Here is a 26,628-nt window from a genome sequence, read left to right on the forward strand (position 1 = left end):
GGACTGAGACTGCTGTTCATAAGCTAAACTTGCTAAAAGACTAAATACATAATCTACCAACTAATACAGTTAGTTGATTAATAATTCATTAGCTTAACGAAATAAAGATTTATCATTCTAGTCAACACTTTCCTGTCAATTTTAAGCCTTGTGATTCAGTGTTTCTCGCTGAAATGCATCATGGGAGTTGAAGTTTTATACACACGTGCTTGCATCTACGACTTTTTTCCCTTTTAAAGAACCACATATTTTTTTTAATGCATGGGGAGAGTTTCATGTCCATCCAAGTCAAAGGAGTGCTGTTTTTATTCACATGTCTTTATGTGTGTTTTGAACTGTGCCATTAGTAAAGCAGGCAAAGTTCGATAAAACGTGTAGCACCGACTTCTGATGGAGCTACGCTGTAAATGGTAAATGGACTTGTACTTATATAGCGCCTTTCTAGTCTTCTGACTACTCAAGGTGCTTTTACAGTGTTTGTCACATTCACACAGACATTCACACTGATGGCAGTGGACATCTACATACCGTCTAATCTAATCTAACCACTCACACCACATTTACACACCCATGCGCAGCACGGGGAGCAATTCGGGGTTCAGTGTCTTGCCCAAGGACACTTCGACATGTGAACCGGGGGAGGTGGGGATCGGACCGCTAATCTCTCGAATGGAGGATGACCCACTCTTCCACTGAGCCACAGTCGCCCCAGTCGCTGTAGCCATAGTTTATTCGCTCGAAAACAGGGGATGGATAGGGGCCTAATTCGCATTTCTTTCATGTGATGTTTTGTAAGTTTGCTTAAAGTTAGCGTGACGATTGAATTGAAACATAACTGCTGTCCATGGAAAAAATATGAATGGGACTTTAACTTCTGGAACCAGGGACTCCCCCCTCTGGCTTCTGACACATAAAATGAAATACCCTTGCTCCTATATGTCATGAGAAATAGGGACAAAAAGTTCTTCCTCCCATGTCTCAAACTCCTGTTGGCAGCAAGTCATATGATACAAGTAGCAGGTGTTGTTTCCTTCTCACAAGGTTGTTAATATTTACATAGATAATCTCCTTGAAAAGGCTTTTTATAGACTAACCGATTAATTAACCAGCTAATAGACAGAATCAGTCAGTCCGTTTATCTTTATACCCTTTCTTATCCCTGGATTTCTACTCCCCTACACATGTCCACCCTCTGATCCCACCTCTTCGTGTGTCGTCCTCTCTGGCCTAGCATGCGCGGAGCCCCCAGCTCGTGTAGGCGCATTAGTCTGTCAGCGGTGAAATGGTTGTGGTCGACAGGAACTCAGGAAGGCAGCGGGAGACAGGTGCCGAAGAGGCCTCACTGACTGATGGCTGAGAGCCTGAGAAGAGATGAGAGGAGGGCATCGGAGAGGGGGCTCTTGTTCCACAACAGCCCCTCCCTTGTCATCGAAGCCCCCCCTTTGCTTGTTCGCCATATATCTCTCTTGGTTCCCCCCGTTGCTGCGCCCACTCTCGCTGTCACCTGTTGTCAGCCACTTTCTGTTGTGGTCTCATTCCCCCTTCACTCTTTATCCTCCTCCTTGTCCTCCTTATCTCTTTCCTCTACTTTTTTTCCTTTTTTTTCCCTCCCATGTGTCCGTCGTGATATGAATGCGGCAGCTGCCCCTTTTCTCGTTCGCTCTTGACCTCTCGTCTGTGTCGCCTCCCCCCCTCCTCCTTAAATGGATTCCTGGCTACTCTCTGAGGATGGGTAGGCGCAGGCGTATCACTCGTTCCCCAACTGGCTGGCATTCCCCTGTGCAGGAATGTACCCTTGTAGCTTAAAATTACACAAGGCAAAAGTGGTCTCGCTTCGTTTGGAGTCAAAAATGGGGGTTAGTGGGTAGTGGTGGCGGTGGGAGCTCCTTTCCCCCGCTGCTTCTCATTCTTAAGCCTTTCAACTGAGTGACAGCAAATTGGATAGGAACATATGGGCATCCCCGCCAACCTTTCCCGCTTCTCCGCTCCTACCACAAGCGTGCCAAAGCCACCGGCTGGCCTCTAATTTGATATTTAAAAAAAAAAAAAAGAAGTTGCCTTTGAAACCGCCTGGCCATCGTCGCCTGAGAAGGTAATCTTTTTTTACGCAGAGGGATGCCACGCGTGAGGCGGTTCTGGATCACTGTAGTCTAATTACACTGACACGCGGAACGGATGCAGCCACGTGGGAACGCGGCCGTATACAAATAATCACACAGTTCACATAATCCTGTCGTCGTATTGTTATGTGTGCATATTTGGGAGTCAATCTTAAACATCATTTGTCAGAATGTAACAGAAGATTGGGAGAGGAAAAGCTCAGGTCTTCATTAACAGATGGCGCAGGGTTTTGGGGTTTGAGTTTGTATCCTGGCAACACGCGCTGATGACACCCATTTCTTCTCTCATTCCCTTCTGACCGTGTTCAGTTGCAACAGAGCAAAACGCCAATACACAGGAGAGCAATTTCAATAACGATGGGTATTACAGTCAGTGAGGCCCATGCATTGTTGGATTTAGCCAGAATCCAGAGCTGCACAATTACTTTGCATTAACGTGATTTTCACTCTTCAGTCATTCTATTCTATTTCCACATCACTTCCTTGAAGTAGCAAGAGGTTGCCATGGTGCAGAGCACGATCATTGACAAATTAGCTTCCCTGCTTTCAATATTTATTACTATGTAAATATTATATTTGGTTTTTAAATCAGACTGGTCATTTAGTGGGTTTTTTTTTTTATATCCGCAAAAATAAGACAATAAAATAAAATATTATGTCCATATAAGTTTGCCCTCCTGCACTGTGTCAATTTTGAGTATTTAAAATGATTATGAAATTGTGAAGCTCATATTAGCAGCTGCTCATGTGGAAAATTGGTTCTTTTGATTGGTATAACTCCAATTATTGGGCAGCACACAGCATTCGCATGGGACTGAGTGAGTCATTCCAACTAATTCATTTGCACTTCTAATGTGGAGGTTTCTTAATTATGGCAAGGAGACTTTTTATACACATTTTATATAGATTTTTAAGTTGACTGTAAAATGTTTGTTTTTTTCCCCCCGTTTATTAGTCTGAAATCTGTTATAATAGAAGCGGACGAGCGCTAAATTTTAGTCGTTTTTTTCCCCCCATATCCACCAATCGGTCTTTCTTGATGAGTAGTTTTAAATCACGGCTTAAGTCTGAACACACACAGAAAAACACACACTCAGAATACTGATGATCATTGGCTGTGTGATCTCTCAGCACAGAGCCTGGGGACTGTCTGACCATTTTTTCCCCAAATCGACAATCTAAAACCCACTTCACGCTGTGCTGGGGTTTGATCTGCTCACTTTTTTCATGCTTCACACACACCCCTCAGGTGAACACACAAAGTGCAACACTCTCAGTGTCCTCCAGGAGAGACTTTCCTGATAATATTCTCTCTTATCTGCCAGATTAAACATGTCTCATCCCTCTCTATGGTGGAAAGCTTTACACTCCACCTTGCGACGTGACCGTTTGGAATAGCTAACATTTCAGACTTTCAGGCATCAGGACGTGCAACCTTTTCTTTTCTAGCATGAGTTTTATCTGCATGAGGCTAATCCTGACAGAGCAGCTAGGCTTATCACACCCATTGCCCCTCAACTCATCCTGGGACACCACACATCACATGCTACAGTGGTGATTATCTTTAGTGCAGCTTCCAGTCCCACATAAGTGGACACGGGCATGTCTAATGCCACTTTAAAGGCACATTTATCACTACCAAGAAGTTTGAAACCCTGATTGTTAGATCTCATACGCTAACAGAAAGCTTTCCCTTTAGCATCCCCATCAAACACAGAGCACTTGATTTCTTGATTGCTTTCTCGCCCTCCCTTCTTTGCTCTATAATGTGTTTATGGGTTTGAGATGACCCAGCTGAGTGTGTGGTTGGTCAGTTTCTATTTGGCATCATGGCTCTACTCATTTGGCCGAGGCAGAGCCTTCCACCATTGCCTTGGCTCGGGCGGCTGCAGTGACCCAATGCTGTGTGTCACACAGGTGTGTGGGTTGCCCTGCCAGCCACAGATAGAACAAATTGGTCCACAGACAGTTTGGCGAGCCATACCGGTTGGCTCTACTTTTCCAATAGCATCCTGCTATCACTCTCTCTCGCTCTGTCTCTCTGTCTATGTCTCTGTCTCTGTCTCTCTCTCTCTCTCTCTCTCTCTCTCTCTCTCTCTCTCTCTCTCTCTCTCTCTCTCTCTCTCTCTCTGTCTCTGTGTGAGGTGGAGAATGCGATCGAAGCCGCAGTCATCCTCAGGTGTTGGAGGGAAACGGTGCTCCCAGAGCCTAATTGGCAGGACTCTGCCCCAGCTCGCCAGGCATCTCTGCCCTCACAGGACCCCTCCTCCCTCCCCTCCCCTCCCCACTGTTCCAAAAAAGCCAAACCCGTTTCATGGATCCACGCTGGAAGTCACATTCCATTAATCAAATCATAGCACAGCACGCTGTTGGAATACCAACGAGCCGGCTGCATGTTAATGAGGCAGGAAAAGGATGTGGGAGGGGGTGTGGTGGGGGGAAAAGGTGTGTGTGTGTGTGTTTTCCCCTAGAAGCATGCTGAAGGGGGAATTAGAAAACGGACTGAGGGAGGGGAGGGGCTTGTAGACAGAGGCCGATCTGTTCAAACCACTCCCTGGCTGCCCACAGGTCTGCTCGCCTCTGCGCTTCCTTTCCGCATTTCAAAACGCTGTTGTTCGGTTTGTTTAACTCATCATCTCTGCACCTTTTTCTCACACATCCGTAGTCTCTCAGCATGTTGAGAAGCAGGTGTTCCTTTACTTTCTGTTGTGGGATACACAAATGGACATTATACCTGCTGTGTTTAACCCATTTGGTTAACTGAGCCTAAAGGTGGACTTAGGTTATATTGCTCAAAATAGCACCAAGCCTCTGCAGTAGCATGGAAGCACCAGCAACTAAGGGTGGGGATCTTTGGGTGTCTCACCATTCGATTACGGTTCTTTGTGTAGGGATTCGATTTACAATCAACTTTTGAATTAACACTAGTTTCAGGATCTCCCCCAGTCCTAACTATGGCATGAAAACATTAGATTATACTTTATTTTTTGACAAAGGTATAGAAATGTAAACACACAAAGGCAAATCTATGACCAAATGTAATTTATTCATGCTTAACTTCCACAACTTTTTGTATACATCTCAATTCTCATATTAACATAGATACAATTCCACACGTAGGCTAGTAGCTGCCTTATTTCTCAGAATATTTCCAAAATAAAATTGTACAAAAGTAATACTGCAAAACTGGTATTTTGCCTGGTTGTAGTTTTTTTTATAAAATGTTATATTTTTGTGTAAAGTATATTTTGAAAGACGTTTTATCCTGAAATTCCACAGTGAAAAGTTATGAGAATATGATGCAATTAATCTTATTCCCATATTTATTTTGTATTTGGGCCTGCTTGTGTAACACCTTATTCTGAAAACTGAAAACCGGACTTTTACACAACAAAAATATTTTCAACGCAATTTGAGAAGAGTTGTATTTCATGTGGTGTGTTAGTGTAAAGATAATACTTCATCTCCTCTCTGCAGGTCAGAGTTTATACTGCAGAGTGACACAGAATGACAGTAAAGTGTTTACCTTCCTGCCAGCTCCTCTGAGCAGTTTCAATGCATTTACCATAAATGTCAGGATACGGGTGCACTACAAAAATGGGGCTGGCAGGTTTGACTACGGAGATGCGAATGACTGCTCATTTTACGTTCATAGTGTTGCAGTACTTGACTTTCATTTGGCAAACCTTGCATATATAATTAGTCGTGTCTAGCTTCTCCTTCCCTGGAGGTTGTCAAATCCAAAGTGCGCCCAAACACTTGCCTTCAATGACGAGCAGCCTGGCGGTGACCAGTGACTGACTAGCCGGTAGCCTCCTGCAACAGTGTTCTAGGAAAGCTGTGAAGTGTGCATCGTGAGAATATCGATTTTTGGAAGTTAGGAATCGATTAGGAATCTTAAAAGATAGGAATCGTGATTTTTCCATGAATCGATTTTTTTGCCCACCCCTACCAACAACCTAGTTAGCGAACCGGGAGTTGTTAGCGTCCGTACGGGCATTCTCTATACATGGCTGATCCACGTAAAAAACTCTCTCACTGGCTTATTTGAAGTGTTTTCATGCCGAAAAAGACGATGTGGTCCAATTTTGCTGGACTTACACTTTAATCAGCGGGTAAGCAAGTGACTCACGATAACTTTGCCTGATTCTTGAGGAGTTTTCACATTTATTTCCCGACAAATAGCCTAAGATGAACACACACTGCACTGCTGCGTTCAAACCGTTACTGCTAACTTCATACTTTCCGTAAGAAATGACAGCAAAGCGTAACTCTGCTTGTTTTTTTCTCTCTCTATCGGTGGTGTAGCGGTTAGCTAGAAGGTTCTAGGTTCGCATCCCGACTGGGGGCCTTTCTGTGTGGAGTTTGCATGTTCTCCCCGTGTCTGCGTGGGTTTTCTCCGGGTTCTCCGGTTTCCTCCCACCATCCAAACACATGCACTTGTTAGGTTCATTGATGACTCTAAAATTGCCCGTAGGTGTGAATGGTTGTCTGTCTCTGTTTGTCTCTATGTGCCCTGCGATAGACTGGCGTCCTGTCCAGGGTGGACCCCGCCTCACGCCCGATGTCAGCTGGGATCGGCTCCAGCCCCCCGCGATCCCGATAGGGACAAGTTGAAGATGAATGAATGAATGAATGAATATTTTAGTTTAAGAGAAAGATCATAATTGGCATATTAGCCTAGTTATTCACAGGATTAGGATAAATGCACCAATATCTGATAGAGTATGCAACTTTAATCCCATAGATCTGTTGTTTTTTTCAAAAGTAGTAGGGTGAATTTTCTTTGTAACACCTCCTCCTACACTCTGGTCTTTACTTACTATAGCCGTTACCTTTCCTTTTCCCCCAGAGCTGCTTATAATTCCGCTGATGACTTTGAAGTAGGCTCACTGCTTTATGAGCCCCGCTGCTTCCCAGTTCTCCTCTCGGTTCCCTCTCCTCCCCAATTAATAATCAGAATCAGCGTCAGCCTTTGACTGAGGATGACTCCCGCTGGAATAACCATTTCTACAGTGACGACGATGGCCATCATAATACTTAAAGTAATAATCATAGCTCTAATTTAAAAGCTTCCGGAAAACTAACCTCCTGAATTGATTAGACATGAATACGTCAGCGTCGGTGAGTGAAGTGGCTGCGGGCTATTGAAAATTAGCTTTTTTTTATACTGTGTGCAGGTTTGAAACATTGGTTGCTGTTTTGATTTTCTGTAGGAAATCATGTCCACATTGGAAGGGAAGTGCAAGAATAGAGGCGGAAAGCAGACTGGTTAACACCCTTTAATCCAAACCCTCCCATCCAATGCAACTGTAACAGTTCCACTGCTGTCAATCATACCGACTCCTCTGCTACTCCCGCAGGCAGGATATCCTGTACTTTATGGTTATGAATTGTTATTGTGTGAGAAAGTAGCGCTCAGGGGTCACTTGTGTTTGTCGCATATAGTTCAGTATAAGGCTGTCGTAAAGTGGCACCAGATCTTATTAAGTGCCTAAGACTTTCTTTATCCAAACTTTCTTTTTTCATTTTTTTTGTGTGTGACTTTGAAAACATCAAAGCTGATCTAATACATATTGTTATATTGACAGTGGATCACATGAGTATGTATAATATTAAACAAAATTGGTTACTCTAAGAATTGCCCGTAGGTGTGAATGGTTGTCTGTCTCTGTTCGTCTGTATGTGCCCTGCGATAGACTAGACAACCCCCCCCCCCCCCCCCGCGCGCGCGACCCCGACCCCGGGATAAGCGGTTGAAGATGAATGATGATGAATGAATGAATAATATCTACCTCTATCTGCCCCCCCACCCCACACCCCCCCCGACCATTACGCGTTATATTAACGTCCACATACTCCAGGTGTGCTACATTAACACCATCACCTGCACATATGCACAGTTTACTTTTATGTTTTATTCTATATCTATAATATTTTAATGTCTTTTTTTATTTATTTCTTTGTGCTAAATCATATGTATTCTTTCTGTGTTTCTGTGTATATTTCTATATTTGTATCCGCTATGCACAAAATCGGCACGTCAAATTCCTGGTATGTAACCTGCTTACATACTTGGCAATAAAGTCGATTCTGATTCTGATATGAACGGTGCTGCTTGTAGTGATGGATCTACAGAATGTAATGATACCTGTTCATTCAGGACTATAGAGCATTTTTGCATATTTCGGCGCATCGTTGTGTTTTTAGGGTCCTCAGCTTTATAAGTCCTATATTGTAGAAAGTTATATATAAAGCACGTCTGTCAAGGTATCATAACGCTCAATCCACAGAATGCACACAGTCCGTATTCAGAAACTGTGCCTTTAAACCAACTGTCAGGACTTCTGTTTGGTTGTAATGTCACAACTGCACTATTTAAATAAGATACACTTTATTGGCCCCATAGGGAAATTTGTCTTGCTGCATCAAAGTGCAACATAAAATACAATAGACGTAGACACGTCAGTGGCATCAAACTCTTTGTGTAATGGAAATGCAGCAATAAATAGATCATGTCGTTAAAAGCATATAAATGCATAAAAAGGTTTAGAGTGAGACCTCCTCCCCATCCCCCGTACAAAAGGCTACTTCTGTTGAGTGCAGAGATAGAAGACGGGAGGAAAGAGAATTTAATCGGTTGTTTCTCCATCTGCTGGCTCTGTATAGGCTTCTCTTCCCGAAGGCCACAGCGTATATTCGGGGAATTGAACGTGTGAGGGGTGTAGTGACAGAACTCTCATAGATAGACTGAAGTGACTCACCACTGTCATGGTAGTTTTCAGGATGCTCATATGTCTGGACCTAGCCTGTGCTGTTAGAGAGCCATACCCAGCACCTGTTTAATAACATTATTGTTCAAGGTCACCAGGTCATGAACGCTCAGTCCCCCTGGGGTCATAGATCACTTCCTTAGTTTTTTGTTGTTGCACGAGGGAGTTTGTTAACTTAACTTGTTGGGTCCTATTCGTTAAAAACGGATAAAACCACTTAACGATGAGGGGGTTAACCCGCATTTTAATAAGCTTCTGTATGAGCAGGTGGGGTTGGATAGTAGAAAGAGGGGGAATACAGGTATGTTCCCACAGCCAGTATGAGAAAAAAGTCTTTGAGCATTAAAACATGTATGTTCTACACCCTCTGGTCTCCTGAGGGAAATATGTAGCTGTCGTAGCTGTCGTACAAATGAAACTTTAGACAGTATTTTGATATATAACATACTGTAGTACTATGTCCAAATGTCAGCAGCTGGAGGGGGAGGGAAGCAAACAAGGGATTAACCGGGGCTGTTGAGCTTTTCTGTGGTAATAGAGCTGCAGAGCGGGCACCGTGCCATGTGGCGATGGTGATGGTGATGCCGGGGCGGAGGACGAGGAGACCCGCCGTTCACACTCTGTGCAGGATTAGGGTTGTAAAGTGCAGGGGGTCAGTTTGGCAAATGGAGGCCATATGTTAGGGACAGAGGGTGGTAGTGAGAGTGATGCAGGGTTGAGGAAGGATGTAGAGGGAGGGGTTAATGCGGGGCAAAGTTCACATGGGCTGCAGCCATCGGAAATGAGAAACAAAGCACACTTTAATTTCTCCACCTCCACACAGCGAGCTGCTCCGGTCTTATCTGGTTTAAACAGCAGCCGGCTGCTTTCACACTCTCTTTCTATGAACAGTTTGCTCATATATGTAACTGTGTGTGTGTGTGTCGCTTGCAGCATGCTTGTCCCCAAGACTTGTGTGTTGTCCGCTAAGCTCTTTTGCTGTGAAATAGGATCAATGTAGAACAATTCATTTCTTTAATCCGTCATCCGAACGGAAAACTTTCACACTGAGTCAAATTTTCCGATGTGAGGGTTTTACTTGCTGATAATTGAGCAGCAATGTTTTCAGGTCTATTTCAGGATTTCAGTGGTCCAGTTTCAGTTGCAAGTGTATATTACGAGTGTTAGAGACTGTGCGCTGCCATTCCAGCCGTCCCACATGTCCAAGATAATTGTTATCCAAAAGGTCAAAGGTCAACTTCCCTGTGACATCATGAGAACAGAAGGGTAATCTTATAAACTGTGGTGATTGTACAGATCGTCCGTGCTGCATGGTTGAACACAGGGTGGGTGTAGCATCCGATTAATCACTTTTAATAACTCCTTAAAGTCTTCACTGCATATATTAAGTATTTCTATTCTGAAAAAAACAAAACTGCAATTTCCCAGCTTGGGATCAATAAAGTATCCTATTCTATTATGTAAGTTTGGACAGTTTGGATGTAAACTGCAACTTGACTGGTCGGTGGAGTCACACAACTGCAAATTGGTAATTCTAGTTAAACTTGTGAATACTGCTTCAGAACAAGATAATACATAAGATATACAGTTTTCTCTCAAGCTGAAATGATTAGTCTGTAACAGGAAATTTGAATCTGCAACAGTTTTAACAACCGATGAATCATGTAAGTCATTTTTTAAATGCAAAAACTCCCCCAAAATATCTGTTTTCAGCTCATTATTTATTCGAATTGGCCGTTTGTTTTAGTTTTCTTCAGTGGTAACCAGATACTTTGGTTTTGGCCTGTTGGTCGGACAAAAAAGACAAATGTATATGCACCCAGAACTCTGGAAAAATTGTGGTGGGCTCCTTGTGATGTGTGGTTTTTGTTTTACAGGGAACGAAGCCGGGACCGGCACAAGTCCCGCAGCAAAGACAGCCGCTCAGAAAAGTCCGTAACGATTAACACGCCGCCTGCAGAGCCGCTGCTGGGTGACTCGGCTGTTCGGGGTGAGCAGGTCCAGGTAGGGCTGAACACGACGCCACTGCACCATCACGTCAAATCCAATCCTGCATCCAAACCACTTTAGACGCCTTTCACGCATGATTTTACATGAAGAATCACCTCAGAATATCTGTACATTTACCATTGCTGAATAATGTTTTCATAAGTTGGTTTATGGAGGTCCTTAAAAGCACCAATAGGGGATATCCCTGCTGGTCTGATTTATAAGGGATTTAGAGGTACAGGAGATTTATCAGTCACTAGTCGAAATGAGTTGGAATGATAATTGTGTTTCTCAGCCTGGGCTGGGACAGACCATCTGGTAGCTGAGGGCAAAAGCCAGAAGGGCTAGTCCACTTTTTGGAAGGTCTGGAGTGGCACTTTCAGGACGTCTATCAGAAATAAATATCTATTCAGATATGGATGCAGCAGGCATCTATGGTCATCACAACTTTGTTTCTGTCCCTTTTGTCAGAAGCAAACACTGTAATTCTGCGCAGAGAGTTGGTCAATCCATGATACAGCTCATTGAGAGTTGGGGAGATTGCTTCCGTGGCCCCCCGCCAAAATGGTCCAGACCAAGCGAAAACAGCAGCTTAGCTATTTTTGACTGTCAGTCAAAATTCTAACTCTGCACTCAGAGACCATGCTCACTTTGATCTCTGTGATTGCAAGCTCCAAAAATGGATTATGTGATGGAATATTTTATAACCGAGAAATACAAGGTAGGAAAAGTGTTTATGGAAATAATCTTTTCTTTTAGCATACGTTAAACGATAACTCAAGTATTTACCGAAATTGGTATTTACCGAAATTGTCATGTACAGGCTACACCATCTGGATGTGTTGGTTTGGCCACTGGTTCGTAGATGTTGGTCCTGCCAAATAGACAGTCTACAGACTCTTTTTCACTTCATATAGCAAACAGCTGTGCGGTTATGTTTTCCTGGAGTCAGATAAAAGGCAGAACAACCAAAAGACAGGTTGATCAGATAGGGCTGTGTTAGCTGAGCAGGTTGGCTGCAAGTTGGCATGTTCAGACGTGAAATTCCTGGAAGCACTTGAGGGATACAAGAGTCCTTGGTTTGAAACAGTCACAGTGAAAAAAAATGAGTGATAGCCAATTTGTTACCTTGCGTATTGTCTGGCAGTTGAGCCAGAACGCACTCATTTTATCAGCCTTAAAGAAAGATATTGACTCATAGCTAAATTGGGCAATTTTAAAAAATAAAATAAAAACATTTAGGGCCGTATTTAGACGATCTATGGCGCATGGTTGAAAGTACATGGCGCTAGTGTGTTTCGGGTTTGTCCGACTCCTCTTTTGCTGGTTAGACGGCGCATATTCTGGGCGCAAAGTGAGGCGTCAAAGTTTCCTTAGAGGAGGCTCTCCTGATTTGAGCCCAGTCCACATGCTTTCAGATAACTAAGAGGAAAGTTTCATGCGTGTAGTTCTTCTTCCAGCGTGCTTTGAAAGCAGAAATTTGCTGCTGGCAAGAATCAAACGCAGTTATTGAAGGAAGGGCTCTGTTTAACCAACACTCATCCGCGCTTTTTAACCAAACAACTGTCTGGCACAGTTGCCTTCATCAAGTGTTCGGCTTAACCCCGCTGAAGGGAAAACATGACAAACACAAACACACCCAGACGCTCCAACGTTCAAAATCATTTACTGACCTACTTGGTGCTCACTTTCCCTTGTGGCAAGACTCGTTAGCAATGTGTGTGACTGCTTTTTGTGTCTAATTTTAACACATGACAGGATTTGCCACAGAGCACAGCCATCCTTAGTATTTTGCTCTTCATGTCTTATTCATGCCGTGGCCTGCAGTGGTGCTGCTGACAGGGCGGGGAGTGTTTGGCTTTAGCTTGAGTAATCAGGGCCACCAATTCTACTGAGAGAGAGGCTCAGCATAAATCCTTCTGTGTCTGTGTGCTTGTGCACTCTGGTTCGCACATATGCTCCTGTATGTGAATATTTTGTGTCTGTGCGCGTCAGTTAGTCTCAGAGTCTAACTGCGCAGCGCTGGGACCTAATCAGAGTCTTGGCTGACAGAGCAGCACGTCGCTCCAGGCGGGGATGTCCTCACAATTCAGCACAAAAGTTTCCAATGGCTTTGATTTGTCTGTGATGCCTCACCACAGGATTTCTTTAAGAGGATGGGTTGCTTTACATTCAAATGTGTCGGAAAACACAGCTGTAGATTTGTGATTAACACCAAGCCAGCCAGAGCATTGTTTAGAGGGTTTGCCTCACAACAAGAGATGGAGTTTTTTTTCACTTGGCAGCAAGCATTCACAAGATACAGAAGATTATCATTGCAACCTTGAGCCACATTAATAGGAGTGTCTCGACTGTCTGTTTCTAAGTAGAGAGCTGTAGGGAGGAGTCCTAAAACCCAGAAATGAGGTAGCATTTTTGGGTTTCTGGTTACCTTGTCTCAAAGTCAATGTGTTTTTTGACTAGGTTTTTAGTTTGTTTAAATAATTCCTTTGGTTAAAGCAGATTTTCACGAGCAGCAGGTTAGCAATGTTCTTGTATCTTAGCTTAGCTAGCTTGCAGACTACCTCTAAACCTCAATAATAAACATGCTGTACCTTATTTGTTGACCAGGGGGTTATGGACTTGACTATTTCTTGGCTATGACCAGTTGCCAAGCAACCAGTGGACATTCCAGGAAAACTTTGGTTTTAGTACAGAACAAACAAACGATATAATGATATAATGAGTTAATTAACTAATTAGCTTTAGAGGTGGTTACCTTTGCTAACTGTGTCCCCCGCTTCGAGTCTTCTTGCTAAGCTAGGCTAAACAGTTTCATATTTCGTGTACAGATAAGAGAGTGGTTTCAATCTTTCCCTTTAACTTTATGCAAGAAAGCAAATAAGTGTATCCCGAAATGTTGGAACACAGTTCTTAGGTTAGGTATAAACTGCAAAGTATTCCTATAAAATCACCCTTCTTTGTAGGCAATCCTGGTCATTTTTGCAGCTAATGATGACCGAGTCTCTACATGTTTTGAGGGATAGGAATCGAGAACCAGTTCCATTTGAGAACCTGTAATAAATTGAACTGAGTTTATCAGTTCCTATTTGGACTGATGTATGCAGAATCAATACCGGCAGTGGTATCAATAACATCAATCATCATGTCCAATTTCCATCCCTACACGTTTTCTATTTGAAATGGGATTTCAACGCTGCTTGTAAATGAGGTTGATCATGTACCACTTTGGTGCTTGATATGTTTGAATAGAACACACCCAGCATGTTGCTCCAGGCTGTATGCTAATTTGTGAATGTGAAAAAGTGCTCATTCAGCAGTTAAATCTAAAGGTGGGAATGAGTGGTATTGGTAGATGCCTGTAGCAAGTCCGCCTCTGCTGTATTTTGCCAGCTGGGTGTTGGACAATGAAGTTAAGTATAGTATAGACAATATAGTTTGAGTATAGCTTGTACTGAGGAATGGAACTTCTATAGGTGAACTGCCACGCAATTATGTGAGTAATTGGGTCAATTCACTCCACTGTTGTTGTACGAAACCGGATATTTGAGTGGCTACCGAGGGGTGGATTGGAGTAGCTCAGGTCAATGTAGCATGGTAGCTTTGCGGCTTAGGACTGTGATGTGTAGTGGCATTGTATGAGGTGTCAAACATGAGTAATGTGATATGTTTAAACCATAAAGCATTCTTTGAGAATTAGCGCCCTCCTATCCCATCAAGTGGGGAAAGAAAAGTGGAGCTGGGATTATTTTTAGATGTTTATGAGCGGTTTGGAGGAGGAACACATTTTTGCCCCTGCGTTCACCACTTCTTGTGTTCATTGGTGCAATTATCATGTGCTTTCTGGCAAGGAAATAGTTAAAGATAGTTTGGCTCAAAGTGATTTGTATGATGGACATAAGATGCACATTGATTCACCTTTCTCTCCTTGCCCGTCCTCAGCCCTAGACCACCTACTGTTTCACCTTCCTCTGTAGCTCATTTCATTCAACCCGACTGCTTTGTGATCTCAGCTGCTCGCTTACCTCGGTGTGGTAACAGTAGTTCCACTGATGGCAGTCCCTGGCAGACTACGGAGCAGGTATCTCCGCTGCCCCAGACTCTGTAAGACAGACACAGGCAGCCATGTCAGACATTTGGAAGAGGCAGAGCACTTGCGTTCATGTTTGTCATCTCTTTCCTGTGGTGAGTGCTCCTTGGCTCAGTCTCCTGAGCTTCACGGTTATTCCGCTGCTTTGTGCAGAAGTGGCTCTGTAGGTGGGAAAAAGCCAGAGAGAAAAAAAGGGAAGATATTCTTAACACTTGAATTGGAGAGGGGTTTTTTTTGGGTGGTCGATCTTTAAAGGCATTTTTTCTGCCTTTTATCATTGAGTCGTCAGTTGAGAATTGAAAGGAACTTAGTAGAGCGATGCAAAATGATAAGCAAACAGATGTTGGGGTCCATGTTAGTTTCCAGGGCACCCATTGGAGTAGTGTAATTGCACTCAGAGAGCTAAAGACTCAAGGTAAGGTCAGCACTATCAAAGAATTCTTCCCTGATATCTGGCTTTGATTTAATATATTAGATTATCATTGCAAAAAGGCACTGCAAAAATGCATACCATCTGCGCATCTTCACAAAAGAAGTGGTTCTAGAGGCTTGGTGACGTTACAACTGCTCACTGGGGTTGTCAAAAAAAAAGACTATATTCTAAAATAGATGCTAAAATTTGGTAATTAATTTTGGTATTGGATGAGAGAGTAACTTGCAAAAGTATAGATACTTTTGCGCGAGACTTTTGGCATCAACAGTACAGTCTCCGCCTCCTCCAGTTGACGTGTAACGCCATCCAGTAGCGTTGCCGACAGAAGCTATAGCTCATCTCTCTGAGCACATGATTGCTGGTTCATCACGTGAACAACACTGACCTGTCTGAACAGAGCTAGGGCTGCTGCTGGACCTTCACTACGGGGTTTAGTAGAAAGTGAACAAAGCAAAAGTGCTGTTTGGAAGTATTTAGCATAAAAGGCTAACCGCCAAGGATGTAAACAAGTAGCACAACAAAGGTGGCGAAGCGTCTTAAAGACCGTCACCCCGGTCTTTATGGTGGATTTAGAATCAGAAAACATTGAAGTATTAAACAGTTATCTCTGCTGAAGTCTTTTTCGGCACTTACATATATCAAATAAGCCATAGAGGCAACTATTTACAAGGAAATCCGGGAGAGTTTGTTTTCTGTGTAGGGACTCTTCTCATGCAACTGCAGAGGTTTGGTGTTATCATGAGCAGTATGAGTGGCTAAAAAAGCCGCTTTAATGCCTTCACCGTACTGCCCCAAGCTAACCAGTGTTAGCCATGTCCAGCTCCAAGCGACTCTACCATATTTCTCCGTTTGATGATTTAGCGCCAGAATTACACTTACTAAGGTATCATCAAGCTAGCGACCAGCTAACTATGAGACAACTTTGAAAAAGTATTGTTATTGATGTTTGTACTCTAATCCTAAATAATTCTGCCTTCTTTTTTGGGTATATTCCTCCTGTGATATAAAAAAAAGGTATATAGTATGAAGTATTTTCCTGGATATAGATATCGACTTTGAAATTCTATTATCGTGACAATCCCACTACTCACATGGCTAGTCACATGGCGTGCATTTCTAGGGACTATTTTCAGCTGCGGAATAGTAAACATATGAGGCCCTAGTGAGTATAAATGGCATGTGTATGTGGGATTGAGTCACAATAAGCTACAGTGCCTGTGTTCCTGCTAACATCGGCCAGTGCAACAGTGTGTTGTTAATTTGTTTTTAATAATTTTGGAGAATGATGGAGCTCTGTGGCCCAGAGGAATAATCCTTTTAACACAAGCTGTCAGGTTGTCGTGTTCCACTGTTGGTCAGTTGGCTGGGTGACCCGATGGGGTCTTAGCTTCCCCACATATACACTCACACACATGCAGCCTTGCCAGTGGCAGCACGGCGATGCCACGGTGCTCACTGGGTCAGAAGCAATGAACGGAGAGTGGCGCTGAGGCAAGAGGCGAGCAAAGAATGAGAGAAGATGCCTTCAGGGCAAGATGTATAAAAGGGAGGGAGGGAGGAAAGAAGGAGAGAGAGAGTGAGGAGGATGGGAGACACACTTCTTTTGAGTGGAGTGTAGCGATGGCACCTAATTGGTTTTGTTTACTCTCCTCTGTTTACTTACTGTATTCCTCCACTCCTCTTCCTCCCCTCTCCTTCATCCACCCATCCATCCATCCTTTTATCCCCCCTCCTTTCCTCCTGCTGTCAGGACATTCTATCTCATCACTCCCCCACCCAAACTCTTCTCCCTCGCTCCTTCTCTCCGCGCTCCCTCGCTCGCTGCCTTTTCTCCATGAAGCCCCTGACATTATGTGGCAAGCGAGCGCACAGTCCCATACAATACCTCCTGAGGCATGATGGGAGAGATTTCTATATAAAGACAGATAAAGCGGGGCTGGGCTGCAGATCAGGAGAGATTCAGGGAGGTCACACACACACTCACACACACCCTCTCGGATGGATCAGGGGAAGGAAAGCAGCGTGCCGAGAACGGAGACGATGTTTGCGCGAACTGGACTGAGGTGAAGTTTGGAGGTTGAGGTTTTTCGGGATGCAGTCGCCAGCGGTGATGGAGGCGGGAGACGAAGTGCTGCAGGTGCTTGAGATCTGCGAGACTATAGAGGAGATAAAGGAAGTGATTGTCACCTCCATAGAAGAAGACTCGAATACTAACTCACCTCCACTGGCCAGCTCTGGACCAGGGACTAAATCAAGCCAGGTAAAACAGAAATGTCTCAGTGACCGCAGAAAAACAAAAGTTGAGAAAGGGAGGATGACGTTTTAATGCTCACTGTTGCTGGATGTCCAGGTCTTATAGAAATAGGTTGTTGGACCCAGGATGCAGGCCCGCTAAGGCAGAAACTCGCTCTCTTTACATGCACTGTAGATGTTGGGTGACATCTATTAGATGGATTTTCACAGAGCTTGTTTGCATTGAAGGAATACTTGATTATTACTCACCCTGACCCTCACCTTGAATTCTTGAAGAGAAAATTTCTCGCATGCCTCCATGGTGAATGGAGTAATCTTCAAGATTCCAAGGCAACACTAGGCGAGAAAAGATCATGTCGAAGGTGAAGTATTCCTTTAAATGTAGCAGCAGCAAAGGAGACACTGATTGAGATTAAAAGCCTCTCTTTCAAGGGATTCCTGGCCAAGCTAGAGCATACAGACAGCAATTGAAATGATAAAAAAAATCAGTTACAAGTAAAGGAGGTCGTCTCAAGTGCTCTCAGCCTGGATTTAAAAGCATTCAAAGAAATCAGTTCAGTTATTCTCCAGTCTTTTGCAGCATGTTCCATGCAGAAGGAGCGGAGTAAGCGAAAGCCCTTTTCCCCAGTTCTGTGCCAGCAAATGGAACAGACGGCAGCAACCGATCATTCGAACGCAAACCAAAAGAATAAGCACTTCTCTGTGTGATTAGATTACAGATGTGGGAGTAGCTCAAGCATGGACTTATCAAACCGCTAAAGGGAAAATTGCAGCGAAGGGAAAGATAAAATTCCTTCACAAAGTGGTCGTCCATACCATCGCGTGTATTTTTTAAACTGTGTATTTCTCTGCACGGTTTGGCCTCTCATCCACACGTAACCACGGCTGTGGGCTCCTGAAACCCGAGTTTATTTTAAGCGGAGTCCAGGGTGAATTTTATTTTGAAGCCCGGTTTCAGCAGTCATGTGTGGACAGGGAAACCGAGAAAACCGCAATTTCTTGTCGACATTGTTTGAGTAAGTTGTATCATGGAGACTTGTGCAGTGCTCTAGACGCGACCAGCTGACAGAGGCGGATTTTGTGGTTTCATGTGGACAGAGATATTTATTATCACACGGGTGGTGTGGACAGGATTTCTTTTTGACCAGGGGCCATAAAAGTTTGGTTTTAACAATACCTGTGTTCGTGTGGACTAGGTCTTAATCAAAGCTATTAATACATCTCTACAAGTTAAAGTCTCCTAAATATTAGAGCGCTCTGATGTTGATCTTAGGTCAATGCAGTACAAAGTTAAACATACTCCCGAGATGTGTTTTCTGGAGTGATTGAGTAATATATAATTGGTCATGATGAAGAATACATTACCTGAAGCAGTGTGTGTTGTTTGTCATCGGGTAGCTTTAGCTGAGTGTTTGATATGAACGTTTAAAACCATCGAATGAAGTTGGCATTGATTTCGTCACTGTCCATGTATCTTTGCTGTCGTGCAAGAATACGTCGATTCATTGATTAGTGGATGATGTCACCTTGTTCTTTGGGATCTCATGGGCATGTTTTTATGTTTATAGATGAGTTAACAGTGAATATAATCATTAGCTGCAGCCCTACTGGAAATATTTCACACAACTAGAAGAAGAAAAAAAAAGAATAACAGATTTTTTATTTTACTGGCATACCAGTGTATAGTTGAAGCATTTGCTGTAAGTCTATATGATATTGTTTGCCACATAGAGCAGTACAGTTGGGACCCCTATTAACTGCATACCCCTCTTACATCTTTTTAACAGCCACAAACAACTAACTCTCTTTAACAGGACAATTTGTGACACTTATTATTGTACATATGCAAAATAACACCGCCAAACGGTATGTTTTTGTACTCCTGACTGTAGAATAAGCCACTATAAAGACGTTCTCTCTGTCCATCTGTCTGTCTTTTCTCTCCTTCTCTCTCCTTTTCTTCCTCCCCAACCGGTGCAGACAGATGTCCGTCCTCCACAGAGCTGGGTCTGTCTGACGTTCCTGTCTGTTAAAGGGAAGGTTTTCGTTGCCACCGTACTCTACGGGGGAATTGTTGGGTCTATGTTTATCATAAATAAGTCATAGAGTGTGGTCTTTACCTAGTTTGTAAAGTGTCTTGAGATAACTTTTGTTATGATTTGGCACTGTAAATAAAATTGAATTGAATTGAATTATAAACCTATGATAAAGCCCAGTCATGCAAAGAAGAAAAACCATGATATACCATGAAACCACCAGAATTGGTAAAACATATTGGTCAAACTGTCCAACATTAGGCTACACTAATATTAGTGTGTAATAATAAGTATTTTACCATCTGTAGATTTGGATCCAGTGATACTACATAGGATTGTTTCCAACACTTGTGATTCAAACATTTCCAATAACAGAGCATTGCACAGTCTAAAAGTGAAACTCCTAAATAAAATCTTTAGATTTTTAAGTGGAATTCTACGCTCAGCTCTTACTCTACTACATAATGGTTACAGCACATTTACACCGTTTTTAAATGCTAAATTAGATGTTCTCTATTCCCCTCATGGTTACCTGACGTTCCTGTGAATAATCCATTTCAACCATAATGCAATTTACCTCTTTATTAAGCGCTTCTCAGCTGTCAGTCTCCCGTTGTCTCACCGTCACTCCTCGATCCAGCGAATTAGTCGAAGCAACTTTTTGAAGTGCTTCTCTTTCTTGTCCTGACAAGTTCTTGGCAGCCACACACGCTGTCCACAGTTTGAACCAAAGTGGTTTTAAATGGCCGTGAAGAGCTCTTTGGGAATGCATGTTGCTATATTTTACACAAACACACACAAACACACCTTGCCTCCCAGGAGTGAGTAGAGTGCACTTGTTCCTGCACTGAGCGAGGGGCTTTGTTTGCAGCCCACTTATGGCTGAACAACAGAAAACAGGCTCTTAGTGGATATTTGATTTACTGTGAGAGACAAAAGCTGTTATTTATACTCTGGTGGAGAAAGAATGCAGGAAATACTCTGTTGAAAGCTTTGTAAATGCACACTGGTCGACATAGCATGTCAGTGTATGTCGCCTGGGTGCTATATATACCTTCTCAGTGTAGCGTTAAAGAATTTGTTCAAGTCAGTATGTGGAAAAATTCTGGTTTCTCTAATTTTAGCTGCAAAACTAGTATTTTAAGCAATCATGGTGCTTTTTAATTTAAATTTTCTGGTAAAAAAAAACCCAAACAGCTGGAACTATCATATAATTCATCATCAAAAACTCCCTAAAGGCCTTCTGAGCAAATGCCCGTACCAGCAGGAAATCCCTCCAATCCCAACAAGCAGTCCTGTAATGCAGTATGATGCATCCAAACAAGCGCCTGTGTGCAGTTCAAATGTCTTTCTAAATGTGTTAAAAGCTCAACGGCGACTGTATCATATTGCAGCACGTAGTTTCAAGCTTGGCCTTACATCAAGAAGAAATACTTTGATGGCACATTCTGCCTCTTCATCAAACCGCTCTCGCAATGCTTTTGTAACTGCCCTGCTCAAATGTTTTTAATGATGTCGTATCTTTTCCTGGGTGGGTGTGATAGAGGAAGTGATTTCCACAAGAGCTGGCTGCACATTTTGCTGTTACACACAGCCTGCCTTAGTGCTACATTACTGCTCTTTTTAAACATTATTTTTTTCTGTGCTTTGGTTTCCTGGCTGTACATAATTTGTAAGACCCTCCCTGAATTTTAATTTTTTTAGTTTTGCAGGTGGCCAAACAAATTGCCAGTCGTTAAAGTTATTGCAAAGTTTTAAGATAGTGTATTAGTGCTTAATGTGCTTCTTGAAAGGAATAGTTTAACTGTTTTAGATTTGATTCTCATGTCTGTATGCTAAACATGACACAGTTAGCTTAGCTTAGCATAAAGACTGGAAGTAGTGTCCGAATTAGCATCATTGATGTGTTAATAAGTGAATAAGTGTATTATTATTTTGTATTAACTTTGGATGGATCCAGCCTAGCCGTGACCCACCTGCTTCCAGTCTTTTGTTTTGCTAAGCTAAGCTAGGCTAGCAGCCTTCCAAGCTCTATCCTCACATTTTATACAGACATAACAGAGGTATTAATCTTCTCATCGAACTCTTGGCAAAAATACAAATAGGTTGATTTTTCAAAATGTTTAAATATTTTAGTTGAGCTCTGAGCCTACAGCATTAGCTGCCTTAGCTAATGTGCACTTCCTGAAATTTTAACTGCATGTCAGAGCTACAGTGGCTACAAAGATACCAATTCAAACTGTAATTGGACAGTTTGGGCGGCTTGTGTCACATTTGTGGTAGAAAATGTTGCTATTATGAGAATAACATCAGAGAAGTAAAGCAAGTCTTTAAATTCTTATCTAGTTTTAAAGATACCCCTATTGTCCCAGCTCTTCTCTCTCTTTTCTTCTTTTGTCCTGTTGAGTGATTTGTGAAAACACGTCATATCAGATGTTTCCGTTATTCAGCTGTTTAGTCACCGCTGAACCGCCTCAGCTTCTCCCACAGCAGAGGAATCGCTTGTAAAACCTTGTCTGAGTTGAATAAATCACCCCTGGATGTCGGACAAGGGTAGACCTGACAGGTGTTTAGTAGAGGTGCGTGTATTCACGCCTCAAATGTAGTTGGGAGAGGAGGATTTCACATGGTGTTTGTGTGCACAGTAATCCTCTCTAGTGGCCCTTGAACTGCCACTCGCTTTACTTTCCCTCTCTCTCTGGATCAATCCCTCTCGTTTAATTGGCTGTCTTGTTATCGAGGATTTCTGCACCCTCGCCCTTTTTCTCTTTGTTCCCAGTCTCTTCACTGCTCCTCTCCGTTTCACCTATTTTCAGGTGATGAATGGGACTGGGCCTCCTGCAAGGCTGCTGGTACTGAACCAGATCAGCCTGTGGTGGTTGGTTAATCCTCTAAGGAAATGTGGGTCACCAATGTCTATTTTTAGCCTTGCAGGCTGAGGGAAAGCCCAGGTAGAGTAGTAAGGATCAAACAACAACAATTTCCCAAATTTCATTAGCATTGAGACAGGGCTCGAACATGGGCATTGTCGACGTAAGGCCAAATTGAATCCTCTCACTAATTTTGCTATATAAATTATTTGAAACACCAGGTAAGGTTCTGTTAATGTACTTATCAGTGCTTGCAAGGTGTCGAATGGAGGAGTGACTCAATGTAGGAGCTGGTCTACCTACAGTCACTGTAGGTGGACCAGCTCCTTTCATTGAGTCACTCCTCCAGGACAGAGAATATGCTTTAAAAAAAAAAGTCATAACGTGGACGAAGTTGGTGCTGAACAAAACACAGAGGAGTGGCTTGTCATTAAGAGGAGGATGGCTGGTCCACCTTAAAGGTTGGTGAGCCTGGACCATTGTAGATCTGCCGAAATCTGCCGGATGGCGCAAAACGCGGTGGCATATCTGCCTAGTCCGTATGCTCCGTTCCGTGGGGACTGATTTGAACACAATGCCCACATTGCCACTACACAGACCTGGGTTTAGATCAGCAAAACATCTCTTTAACAAGAAAATTGAAAGTGCTTTACAAGCAACGTAAGCCATTTTCTCATATGAGCACAATATCTGGCGAATCACGTGAAGTTGCCCTTTCACTCATGTAGCACGGAACAGGAGATTATCCATATCAGATGTTTTCTCACTCACCGGAAGTCCTCCATTTGGTTTAGGTGAGGGGTGGTGCCTAGGAAGAGCGTGACGGAAGCAGGACATGATGCTGATTACACTGCGGTCACATAGCCCCTTCGCTATTTAAATTGTTCAGCATTGAATTTGGTGTTAGCCCTTACCCACAGAAGTTCCTGGATCTTGTTGTCTCTCCATTTTGACATTTTCATTTGCATCTTTGTGTAAATAACCCCTTCCTCACCCTCGGATGAATGCAACTTCGGGTTTCTGGTTTCGTTATAGAAACGTCATCAACAGCCCCACTCGCTCGCCGGGAATTCACCGGACAGTGATCTCTATTCACACACGGGGGCTCAATCGAAAATCTTGTACGGAGTTTGTACTAGGGAGCTGGCAGCTTAAAGTCTGTTTGTTGTCTCATCCAACTGATCCAGACATTTGGGTTCTCACGTACAGGTCCTCCGGGTAATGTCTAGATGATTTCAGGTTAGCATATAGTAAGGAGGGCTTTAAAAAGGCTATTAAAGGCATAGTTCGACATTTTGGAATATGCTTATTTGCTTTGTAAGAATTCTTAGAGTAAGATGAAAAGATTGATAGCACTATCATGTATATCCATTAAGTATTAAGCTGGACACATAATTTAATTTAGCTCAGTGTAAATTCTATGAAGGGGAATAAGATATGATGTGTCAATTCATAAAAAATCTGCGATCTGTACATGGTAGCCATTGTCTTCCCCTGCTTCCAGTCTTTTATGCTAACTCTTTATTCGAAGCTACAAATTTGTTTGTTTGTTTTTAGTCTTATGTAAGTAGATTTCGGGGAACTCAAACAAATAACTAGGGCTACTAGCTAAGGATTTTCATAATTCATTAATGTACCAATTATTTGCTCAATATATCAGATCAGATCACATGTCACCAAATAGTTAAAGTGTTCTTCGCAAGTTCCCAGAGCCCATGGAGAGATCTTAAAATGTCTTGTTCCAAACCCAATGATATTCAATTTACTATCACAGAAGACCAATACAACCAGAAAATATTCACTGGAAGCAGTCGATTTTTGCCATTTTGCCATTCTTCAAGATTCAAGATTCAAGAAGCTTTATTTATCCCGAGGGAAATTATTGTGCAACAGTTTCATACAAAGGCGGAAAAGGATCAGAGTAACAATAAGCATAAAAACATAAATCAAATCAAAATAAAGCTAACGTCAGATAAATCAGATAAATCAAGCAATGAACCAAGTGTGACAGAGTGCAACAGACGTCGTGGTTAAGCGTAGGTTTATACAATATACAACAATACGCAGCGTGCAGTTTAGCAGCAGATTGAAATAAAATAAGTACAAACTAAATAAGTGAGAAGGAGCGATAAGTTATAAGTGTTAAAAATGTTAAAAATGTAGCAGCATGTCCTACAGAACTAAGTGACAGTATGGCACAGTGGAGTGTAGCAGCATTTCGTACTTCAGTCAGTTACAGTAAACCACAGTGAAATGTAGCAGCATGTCCTAAAGCACAGTAAGTGTATCAGCAGATAGTTACAGTAAACCATTAATAAATAAATAAAGTGATGTAGTGGTGATATAAGTGACAGTGTCGTATAGCAGCATTACTTACTGAAGTAAGTGACAGTACAACTGAATAAAGTACAACTGAATAAAGTGATGCAGTGATGGTAAATAGTGACAAAGTGACATTTTCAGGATACAGTGTCTCCACTGTTCCTTACCTGACTGGGGGGAGATGAATTATTGCTGTGACTGTAGTTGTCACATCACTAAATTTTACCTGGATGTGTTGTTTGTAAGTCCCTGTTGTGTTGAAATAGTGGTAGACTGTGATTCAGAGGTATGAAACAAGCGCTATGAGCGATGATGAGTGGAGGCATGAGAAGCTGTGACTCATGTCTACACTGGATGTTCTCTAGGTACGCTGTGGTCAGAGAGACACTCTTCCTTACAACTAATGCCTATTGATTTCCTTTTACACACACACACACACACACACACACACACACACACACACACGCACACACGCACACACGCACACGCTTGTCTTCACCAGCTAGACGGTAGACAGACAAGATTAAGACTTAGGAGTCTGTCAACAGTCAACAGTACTCAACACCATGTCGATCAGTTTTGCCATCTTTACACATTTAGAAAAACCTTTTAGAAATGTTAAATTTAAAAGGTTAGTTGACAAAATGCATAGGGGCTTCCCACTTTATTTTGAACCCAGTACTGCTTTGCTGTGATAGTTGTCATCCCTGATGATTTGTGAATCACCACCTAACAGGGGCTTGTGGCCCGCCTTTTGTGGAGGGAAATAATGAGGTTTTGCTTACTTTTTGTTCTCTGTAGGGGATAATTGCTCCATGTGAGTAAAAGGCCTGTTGCGTGAGTCTCTGTGGAGAGGCTGAGGGCCTCTTCAGTCCGCCTCTCTCATTATTAATGAAGTGGCTTTCCCTGTTCTATTTCAAAAGCAATCTCCACTCCAATTGACTGGACTGAAATATGCATTATTCATGTTTGTTTGTGTGTACGTTGTGTTGTGTTATCAGACTTTTGTACTGCAGTCTGTCAGATATTTGATTCAGTGCATTTTGTGGAACATTTAAGTGGATCTATTTTACTATTTTTCAGGATTATACATTTGTTTTGTGTTTCAACTAGAAAATGGTTTCATTTTTCTCATACTGCTCATGACTGCTGCACCTTCACCCTTCCGTTCTGCTGTCACGTTCTCTGTACTACTGCAGAAGACTGACGGCAACCGAGTGTATAGTGGGATTTTCCTTACCTTCAAAAGTCACAAATAAAGTCTTCTAAACCAAACACTTCACCACCGGAGTGAGGTCTGAAATTAGGGAGCAATGAACAACACAAGCGACCAATATGACAGCTTTGCCGTTATATGTAGCTACATGTAGTGAACAGCAGCACATTCTACCGGAGCAGTGCGTTGTGGGCGTGCCTGCCATGCTTGTTTTGGAGCAGATGACCTTCACGGGGGGTAAGACTAGTTACCCAAACTCATGTGTACCTCATTATTTGAAACTTTGGTCATGTTTAGCATCAACATCCGACAATATCACAATATATACACGAGAAAAAATAAGGAAACACATAATAAGGTCCACTTTAAAGGAAAATTGTAGGCTCTCAACAGCCATTTAGAAAAGAGACAGTCCTATTGATATGAATTGTTAACAAGATGGAGCCTAAAACTGATCCTTGTGGAATACTGATCTGGTACATCTACAAGCTATGGGACCAACCCATTACATGATGTTTGAATAAGT

At 42.6% G+C, this 26,628-nt stretch overlaps 1 protein-coding gene across 2 annotated transcripts in view; it reads left to right on the plus strand.

Moving 5' to 3' along the window:
- Nucleotides 1-26,628, plus strand: part of LOC310964621 (vang-like protein 1) — a 63,848-nt gene that overhangs the window by 14,189 nt on the left and 23,031 nt on the right. For both annotated transcript variants that reach the window (XM_083937815.1, XM_083937816.1), the window contains exon 3: nt 10,771-10,897. In XM_083937815.1, the coding sequence (XP_083793941.1) occupies nt 10,771-10,897 (127 nt within the window). The remainder of the gene's footprint in view (nt 1-10,770; nt 10,898-26,628) is intronic.

The sequence above is a fragment of the Echiichthys vipera genome, assembly GCF_963691815.1.
Source record: "Echiichthys vipera genome assembly, chromosome: 23".
Lineage (NCBI taxonomy): Eukaryota > Metazoa > Chordata > Actinopteri > Perciformes > Trachinidae > Echiichthys > Echiichthys vipera.